Source organism: Belonocnema kinseyi, chromosome 10 (assembly GCF_010883055.1).
Source record: "Belonocnema kinseyi isolate 2016_QV_RU_SX_M_011 chromosome 10, B_treatae_v1, whole genome shotgun sequence".
NCBI classification, from domain to species: domain Eukaryota; kingdom Metazoa; phylum Arthropoda; class Insecta; order Hymenoptera; family Cynipidae; genus Belonocnema; species Belonocnema kinseyi.
This window is the reverse complement of record NC_046666.1, coordinates 100,712,315-100,722,565: the sequence shown is the minus strand read 5'-3', so window position 1 is coordinate 100,722,565 and position 10,251 is coordinate 100,712,315. Positions and strand designations below refer to the sequence as shown.

At 33.3% G+C, this 10,251-nt stretch overlaps 1 protein-coding gene across 1 annotated transcript in view; it reads left to right on the top strand.

Annotated features, from left to right (window-relative positions):
* LOC117181784 overlaps positions 1–7,623 on the top strand; it is a 38,172-nt gene extending 30,549 nt beyond the window's left edge. The window contains exon 3 of the mRNA XM_033374753.1: positions 6,513–7,623. Within this exon, the coding sequence (XP_033230644.1) occupies positions 6,513–6,828 (316 nt within the window). The 3' untranslated portion in view covers positions 6,829–7,623. The remainder of the gene's footprint in view (positions 1–6,512) is intronic.
* The last annotated feature ends 2,628 nt before the right edge of the window (positions 7,624–10,251 follow it).

The following is a 10,251-nucleotide window of genomic DNA, read 5'->3' as shown; positions in this document are numbered from 1 at the left end:
TGATAGCTTCAGGGCGTGCCATGCACACCCCGCGCATTTAGCTCACATACTATCTAGTTGTCCAACTCACGCGGGAACGACCTACATTAAAAAGCACAATGCAGCGCTAAGAGTGCTTTATTACCATCTCTGTCACTCTTACGGCATTAACCTTAATATCGCTCCTCTAAATGCTCCTAGGGAAATCGAGTCAATTGTCGAGAATGGGAAGTGCCGCATATACGGGAACTTTATATTCTTGACAATTGTTTCTGTTGCTCACTCGAGGCCTGATATAGTTCTTCTTGACTTCGAGAAGCGAATCATGTTCGTTATTGAGTGTTCGGCACCAGTAGACAAAAACATCATAGCCAAGGAGAATGAAAAGAAAGAGAGGTGCCGATACCTTATAAGGGAGTTGCAACCATTGTACCCGGAATATTCTGTTATACTAATCGTCTTTATCATCGGCGCTGTTGGAGGTGCCAAGCTTTCACTTGCTAATGGCCTGAAAAGCATCCCTGCGTGTCAAAAATATGCTAAAACACTTGCGGGAAAAATGCAGAAGGCGGTAGTCCTTGGGTCGCTCAGTGTTCTTAGGGTGCACGAGGCTATTGCTGAATCGTCGTATTGATTCCGTTTACAGGCTGTAACCATCTATCCCACGGTCGTGAGTTGTGGTTGTGGCTGAAATTGTACCGCGATTTCGCTGGGAATGGGTGCAATTTTTCAAATTGGCACCCGCTCCCGGCGAAATCCTGCGGTTATCCTTATGACAAATTTTTAATCATATATGAATATATAGTTTCATTGTATAACTACATACTAGTAATTGTGAACATAAGAACTACGGCGGTAACCTATTATTAACATTCTCTAATTTGATCAGTTACCGAAGCGCAACGTCTGAGATATGCCGAAAACTGCGAATTGACTCTCGGGACTAAGTCCACCGGCCAAGGGGGCGCTTTTAGCAGTCCGATTTTGATGAAGTCTGTTATTCTATAATATGAAAATCTCCTACCTAACCTTTGATATGACTAAATAAAAATAAAGTGCGAGTATTACGGCCATTTATCAGAATGTTTAATCGCGTCTGAATTATGAGGCCGAATTTTGAGAGAAAAATAGCAGTGACCCTAGACAAACTCTAGTCGGCAGACTCCCCTTCGGAAAGTGAATTATCTGGAACGAATGAACCCGGGCATTGTTATGAGATTTCGGCCAGTTAGAGAAACTGACATTATGAAATCATTGATTAATTCAATTTCAATTAACAGAATTCATTTATTAAAATAATAACAAGAAAATGAAAAAAAAGATTCATGAAAATCACTTAATATTTACAGTAATAATGTCAATCTTTACATTTTGTGCATTTACACTGCAGTTTTCTAACGAATTTAAGCTGAAGATGGTATTTTTTAGACTTTTTTCCATACACCTAATCGTTAATGCATAAGTATATGGTTTCCAAGTATTTTGTGTACTGAAATCGCGTACAATGTTCTGAATTTTTAGGCCACACATTTTTTTTGGTCTCACTTATTGCATACGTCATCTACATTCTCATATCTTAAAGCTCACAGAGCCGATTTTTCAATAAATTCGTTACATTATACATTATAATCGAGATTATACGCGCCGAAAATGCATATACAGTTAACACTTCGCGTTACTATTATACTGTTCTTTCCGTTTCGCGTATTAAACAAATTACAAACATTTTATCGAAAAATGGCTCTGTTTGCTTCAAGACATGGTTATTTAGATTAGGTATCTAAAAATTAGACAGAAATATTCAACCGTGCAGCCTCAAAATTCAGACGCGATTACCATTCTGATATTAGTGATAACGACAAAATGACAGTTTCACTGTCATGAGATAACATTCTGTTACAAAACTTGTCATTATGAAATCGTGGATTAATTTATTTTTTATGGGCAGACTCATTTTTTATGTAATTACAAAAAATTAAATAAAAGATTCAGGAAAATTGGTTAACGTGTGCAGGAATAATGGAAGTGTCCAGGTAATTTAGCCTGACTTGTTTAAATAACTATTATTTATTTCCACAATTGTTTCTGACTGTAAGGCGTAGGAATCGTGAAAGATTTTTTTCTTCAGGATATTTAGTACATTAAAAAATCATTTTTTCGAACAGCATTATATACAATGTAAGGTAAAATAAAAAATTGTGTAGTTTCATTGCCATTAAATTCAATGTTCATATGGTTATCGATGGTACTATTGTTTCGATTATCCATATTATCCAACCTTTTGTTCATAAATTTTGTAACAAAATTTTTGAGGTGAGTCATTCTCCATTAAAGTTCTTTTAACCAGATTTAAGTTTTTATCCCTAAATTCATGTTTAGAAAGCTTAACTGCTCTATCGACCAAAGAATCAATTTGTCATTTTCTCTCTTTACTAGAGAGTCTAAAAAGCTTATACTCCTATCTTTTTCCCTCTCTATATTGAAATTAAGCCTTGTGTTAAATTTGTTAAATTTTTTTAACATATCATTGATGTTATTTTTGTGCACACAAGTCAAAGCATCATCTACGTATCTAAAGAAAAATTTTACCTCGTATGGAATGGTTTTGAGCACACAGCTTTCAAGATCTTCCATGACTAAATTAGCAACATATGCAGAAAGAGGAGAACCCATCGGTACCCCAAAAATTTGTTTGTAAAACCTGTTATTGAAAACAAATATGCGTTTTCTAAACATAATTTCAGAAGTTTAATCAAAGAACCTTGCGGAAGAATCGTATGTGTGGTTATTTGTGACCATCTCTTTTTTATACTCGCAATAATAAGTTTGTGAGAGATGTTTGTAAATAATGACGTGACATCGAGAAAAAGGATCTCAAAATCATCCGGAATATCTTTAATCTTATCAATTTTACGTATAAAATCAAAACTATCTTTTATAAATGTGTTGGTATTTCCTAAAGTTTTTTGAATAGCTAAACTTAAAATTTTTTGATAAATTATATAAAGGTGATCCCATAAAGCATGTGACAGGTCTCGTAGGTGTATTTTGTTAATGTACCTTTTGTAGCCCATAGAATTTAGGGGAAAAACCATTGTAACTTCTTAAAAGTTTACTCAAGTCTGGGCCCAATATGTTGGTTTTAATCATATCCCCGATAGTGGAATTTAGCTCCCTCTTAATTTCACTAGTTGAATCTTTATTTAATTCTTCATAAGTGGATTTATCCTGAATTCAACTTTCACATTTCCTGATATAATCATAGTGAAAATATTGTTAACCTTGGATCTTATATCATTCTCATATTCTGCATCTACCATGTACATTTTATTTTCGATATTTGCAAGGGACCTCTCTATAATACTGCTTTTATTGATAGGTATTGTACTGAATTTATGTCCGAGACTTAAATAGTATGCTACATCATCAAGGATAACTTCATTTGATAAACTAATAATCCATTTTGGGTTGACAGATCTATTTTGATACTGGTAATATTTTTGTAAAGTCCATTCACATTTTTGCTTATATTTCTCAATAAGTTCTTTAGCATATCTATTAAGATCTGTGTTTTTTTTAAATCGTTAAATAGTTGTAAATCCATAGATTCCAGAATTCTCATTTCTAAGTTTAACCAATAAAACTGATTGCTATCAATTAAAGAACAAATATTCCTAATTTCTGTAGTTAAAATTTAGACCTTTAACCTCATGTTGCACGATCGAAATTGATTATAACTTTTCTTAAAATTAAAACGCAAATTAGGAACGTAATTTATGAAATGTGGTGGAAGAATTCTATTGTTTCTGCAACGTAGTAAGAATCTCCGATGATTTTGTAGCTCTTCTATATACTTACTTAATTTAGTCCTACATTTTCGACTAAATCTCCATTTCCAATCTTCTCAAAGAATCCATCCGTATAAACAGCTTGCTCTATAGTTGTATCGATTTTCTTCCAACCGTGTTTAGTGACTAGTTGATGTTAGTGAGTGTCGACCAGGTAAAAAATTAAAATAATAGATCTTAAATTGTCTGCATACTGGTCCAAAAAATCTCTTTATTAATAGACGTTTCGTCCTTCGACGGAGGGCCTCTTCAGTGAAATACAACTATATACATAGCCTGAAGACAGTGAATAAAGTCATCGTAAATCACATTGTACTAAAACAACTTTTTTCCCTTTTTAATGTATTCTTTACCATGTAATAATTCGATGGAGATATTCCTTGTTAACTTTATGGAGTGAACCATGTCAAGTCAATGGAATAAAAACTGTTTGCTTATGATATAATTGACAAATTAGTAAAAGTGCAACATACTGAAATATTAATATTAAATATTAATTGCAATTACTCAAGCGAAATATTAACAAATTGTTTAATTTTTAAGAAATATGCTTAGCATAGTTCGGCAAAGGATGCAAATGATAAACAATGTAAAAAAATGTTTTTAAAATCAATTTTGACGTCTGAAGTATGGCCTAAATTTTCGTATGGCCCAAACTACCGCTAGGCATTCTTTTTCAGATGCCGAATAACGAGATTCTCTGCCATTTAAACTTCTACTCGCGGAAGCGATTACGTAATTAACGCCGTCGATTGTTTGCGTAAGTAGGGCTCCCAACCCTGTGTCCGAAGTAGCATTTTTACTTTGGACTCTACCTAGTCAAATTGCGAAGTGCCTGACAAGCTCAGGCAAAGTCCGGAGTAAAAAGAAAACCTTTGGTACTTACTTTTCCCGCTGCACAGTAGGCTGACTCGGGAAATTACAATTGAAAATAGTCTACAGGTCGCAATTGTGAACGGACTTTAAATTTTTTCTTTTTGTAAATGGTCAGCAATAAATTTTTAAGAAAGCTTTTTGAGTATTTTTATCAATTTTTGTTTCAGTATAATTATTTATTCAACGCAAGTTTTTTTCTGAAAAAAAAATATAAAAATAAACTCGATATGTGTCATATTTAAAGTAGTATCTTTCTAATTTCGAAACACGGGACGAGTTTTCTGTAATTCTGAGGGCACTAAATTTGTCTTGGAATTTGATTTTCATCGCTTGATTTATCGCTACGTCAGTCATCGTTAAGAATTTTCAAAAACACTGTCAATTTATAAATATTATTCTGAAGCGATAAAAACAACTTATTCGGAAATGTACACTGAAACTCAAACCATAAGGTCAAAAATGTACTTTTAAAATACTTCCAACATTAAATCAAGCATTTCTATTCAAAAATATTCCAAACTACTACAACGACGTAAGGAACTAGATTAAACTTTTGCCGTTTTGAGGATAAGTAAGTAGGTGTATCAGTCCCTAAATAAAAGAACGGAAGGGCGGAGGGAGTAGGGAGATAAATTTTTTTCCATTAGTTACGAAACTAATACGAAATTAAAAGGAAGTTTTGTTTTGAATGTAATTCCTAAACCATTTTAAAACCAGATCTTCAATTTACCTATTTTAATCAAACAAAAATTTCTTGTTTGCCGTACTAAATCTTAGTAGCATTGTCTAAACAGTGATTTTCGATTGCTATAAATTAATATTTTGAATTTTAATAACAAATTTTAAAACCAAACACCTATCACTGGCTCTTTTTTACTGAAAAATTGTAGGTTCTTTATCGATAAAATGTTAATTTGTTTTCTAAGTCTATCTACGTTAAATATGATACATATTGAATTTTTTTTTAGAAAAATACTTGCGTTGAATAAATAAATATATTGAAACAAAAATTGATAACTTTACTCAATACGTTATCTTAAAATGTAATGCTGATCATTTCTAAAAAAATAACTTTCAAATCTATTCACAATTGCGATCTGTAGACTATTTTGAATTGTAAATTCTCGAACCAGCCTACTGTGTAGCGGGAAAAGTAAACCCCGTAGGTTTTCTTTTTACTCCGTACTTTGCCTGAGCTTGTCGGGCACTTCGCGATTTGACTAGACAGAGTCCGAAGTGTAAGGGCTACTTCGGACTTTGCCTGACACCGCTCAGACAATTCGCGCAGGGACTAGGCAGACTGCGGTGTGACGGCACATCGTACTTTGCCTGTTACACAAACACACACAAATATGTGCGCGCACGTGTATGCGTGTGTATTTTGATAGTGGTTCATTCCGAGGTAATGTTTGATGCATCAACAGAGACACACACAACCACACGTGTGTGTGCGCGTGCGTTTGTGTGTGTGTGTGCAATGGGGTTTGGAGGAGTATCAATCACTCTTTCGTGATTAGTCTCTGTATTGGCGACCCCCTCCCTCCCACTCCCAACTGAAGAAAAGTTATGATTTAACTCACGCAAGAAGTAGCGTAGTAGTAGCAAATATCGATCGAGAATTTGCATAGAAAAAGTAGAACTGCGAATAATTCTATATGTTCGCTAAATATAATTAAGCGTACATCAATTTTGGACAGTGAATAGAAATACGTATCATGCTAGAAGAGTTTGCTTTGGGCAGTCCTTTTTTTATTCATCACCTACTATTACCGGCAGTGACTTTTATTTATTACCGTTTAACAATTTCAGAGATACTGCAGAAGATTTATCAATAAAACCGGCAGTCAGCGTTGCAGTTTTAGAAGATGTCATAAATCTGGATGATACCCTACCTAGTGACTTGTTAGTTCCTGGTGCTGCTTCTGAAAAATTCTCCGAAAAAGCATTGCCTACAATTTGCCCTATTTGTCTTGAAGATTTAAGTTCCGCCCTGAAACCTATGTCTACTCGTTGTGGACATATTTACTGCTCTGAATGTTTACAAGCAACACTCAAAGCAAAGAAAAAATGCCCCAAATGCCAAAGTTCCATAGCAGAGAAAACCTGTATTCGCCTTTATTTCTAAAATCCGAATGATTTACGAAGAAGATTTTAGAGAGGAACTTCTTGAATAGTAAACATGTAACTACTTTTATTTATAATATTAAAAGTTTTTACAATTTTTATAAACCATAAAATACTTTCATAAAATAAGGAAATGAATTTGTACACAAAATGCTCTGCGTTAGTGAACTAAAGACTAAGAATTCTTTTTATAAGCATATATAGATATTATGAAAACTCGTTGAAATGAAAATTTTTACATGCAAACATCAAAATTTCGAACAGAATTTAAAGTATTAAAAAAAAAATTACGCATTTACTTATTTTCGGTCATCAATACGTAGTATATTCAAAACCTAAATGATGTCACCTTTAAATACATATTAGTGCTAGGAGCCAATGGTTCTCTGTATACGCTTTCAATGCCTGTAAGAATTTTATTATTTAAAGATTATGAATTTTACTAGTTCTATTTAATTTAAATCTTCTAGTTAATTTTTTAGACCGATTTACTATAAATATTTCAAGCGCAAATAGAATAATGAAATTCTTTTTCATAATCAATTTTTGATCCATGATATTTGACGTAAGATATTTGAATCTCTGGAATATCCTGAAAGTTAAGGGCATGCTACTATAAAAAAATGTGAAGGACCACTCTAAATTGCAATGACTATAATTTACAATCGACAGGTGTAATTACATAAATTCCTTACGTTATATATTGATGTATATCATAAAATGAATCTTTATTTTATATTAATTTTGTCAGTTTGTAAAAAGATGCTGTCAATAAATTAATTTAAGTACTTACAAATAAATTAATTAGATTATCTTCACTCCCACATCTGATTTAATAACTTTAGGATTAAGTCTCATCAAACAACCATTAAAAAATGAGTGGTTTCTTTAGATGTACGTAAAGAAATCAGCAATAAATAAGAGTTGAGTAAGAGGTTACATTCTTTAATTAATATTCTAGTTCCTCCCAAATTTTAAATAAAAATAATTATTATGGGTACAGTATAAATCCATAGTAAATAGTAATTAGAATAGTTTATTATGAATGCCTCCAAATCTATCAACACTTTCTGTAAACACAGATAGCAATATGCGCCGCATGGCGTGCCAGCACCCATGCTTAACATATGCGCAGCATGGCGTGTGCGTCGTCACATTGCTTTCACACAGTTGAAAAATTTTTAAAGTCTTAATAAATATTGTAACAGTGATCGGAACAATGTTTTATAGTCCGGGAGCTCGCGACAATTCTATGGACGTCATTTTAGTACTCACTGAAATTTCAGATTCTTTTGTTTTCATAGTCAACAGTTCGAAATTCCTTGACTGGCAGCAGATAGGTAAGGCGGATTCTGGATACAGATTTTCCGTATGAATAGCAAACTTGGGGCTAGAGCGCAGAAGGCTGTAAAATCGGTTTCACTCCTTGTGCTGACTAACGAATCACAGTTTTGAACGATCCACACTATCGATATTGGAAATCAATACTTAAAAATCATGGGAATGGAACTTTTTAGCCTCAAAAATATGGAATAGGAGATGATATGATATATGATATCGCAATATTAAACTATTTAATACCTGTTATTCCCGAAATTGAAGTTTTTCACCCCAAAATAATATAATTTATGTATTAAATTTTTATCACAATGGTGCGTCATTGAAAATTACCAAGATTTGCAACCACCCTCGTGCTATTATAACAATTCTCGGTAAACAATATTCCATTCTCATTACGTCATCGTCGATTCCTGGAATCCTTATCAATGTGAACTTAATTAATTGAACGTTCTCCTTTGATATTTGCGGACTTGGGCGTCATATTTTATATGATATTAAGGAATTCTCCGTAAACGAAATTCCATTCTGATGACGTCATCGTCGATTCCTGGAATCCTTATCTATGCGAACTAAATTAATTAAACGGTCTCCTTTGATATTTGCCGACATGGGCGTCATATTTTATATGATGTTAAACAATTCTCGGTAAACAAAATTCCATTCTGATGACGTCATTATAGATTCCTGAAATCCTTATCTATGTGAACTAAATTAGTTAAACGTTCTCCTTTGATATTTGCCAACAGGGGCATCATATTTCATATAATGTTAAACAATTCTTGATAAACAAAATTCCATTCTGATGACGTTATCATGATTTCTGGAATTCTTATCAACAGTGTTACCATATTTCACCAATATTGGCACCATATGAGCGGTGCATTCTCTGTTTTTTATCATTTTATTGGTAAACAACCACCGCGTAGGTTTGAAGTATAAAACGCTCCAAGATCTATATCAAAGTACAATTTTTTCGGTGATTCCATCAGTCAATAGCAAGGCTCACATAATCTCAAACAACTTTAAATCTGTGTAGTGTTTCTTTAAGTGTCATAAGTTAATGAAAAGAATTACATAACCTTTAAATAACTGGAAATCTACGCAGTCTTTCTAGAAGTGTCATCAGTTGACAACAGGACTTTCATAACCTCAAATAACTGGAAATCTACACAGTGGTTCTATAAGTGTTTTTTAATTCCATTTAAAGTTACAAAATGGATTTCGAAAAATGTAAAAAAGTTCTACAAATCATGAAGATAAGATATCAACTTACACTCGAGAAGCAACCCCCAGCAGCTGATGAAATTAGATTGTAGACTAGGGCGGGAACTAGAAAGATCAGGATATTAAACAAAGTATTGAGGAAGAACATTCTACTATCCGTGGGCCAAAAACATGCGATCATGACGTTAATTGGTGATCTGAAGACTGCAAGCAGAAAATTCAAGAAGTTGCTCAAGACGGGAACTGGTATGAGTGAAGCTTCGAAGAAACTGAGTGAGAGGGTGAGTCGGGATGATGTAGCAAGTGCGTTTCGAATACCAATTAGAACGGGGCTTATAACGAATTTAATTCATAAAGATTTAAATACATTTTTGGATGATTGTAAACGCATGTGTATTCCGCGAATTAAGAATGCAATTAATAGTATAGGTAATATCAAAGCTTGCGTTGAATTCACAGGTATTTTCAAGGCATTAGTGGGAGGGGAGTAAAAAATCGATGCAAAACGTGTTTGCACTGAAAATAATCCTATTCTAACATCTACGAATATTGGTGAATGGTTTAAGGATAAAATTCGTCAACAAGTTGAAGTTAAAATTGAAAATTTAAAAACATCAGATTCAGGGTGGAGATTAATAGAAATTGTTAGCTTAACAGTTTACAAAAATAGATACTCCCCTTTTCAAGTTGGGGCTTCAACTTTTATTGAATTACCTGATTTTATATAGAGAAAACAAACTGTAGTTAATATTAAAAATAAAGACTCGTATTGTTTTCTCTGCTCAGTAATGGCAGCTCTTCACCCTGCCAAAGTTAATTCCAGTCTAAAGAGTTCTTATCCTAAGCTTGATAGTTCAGA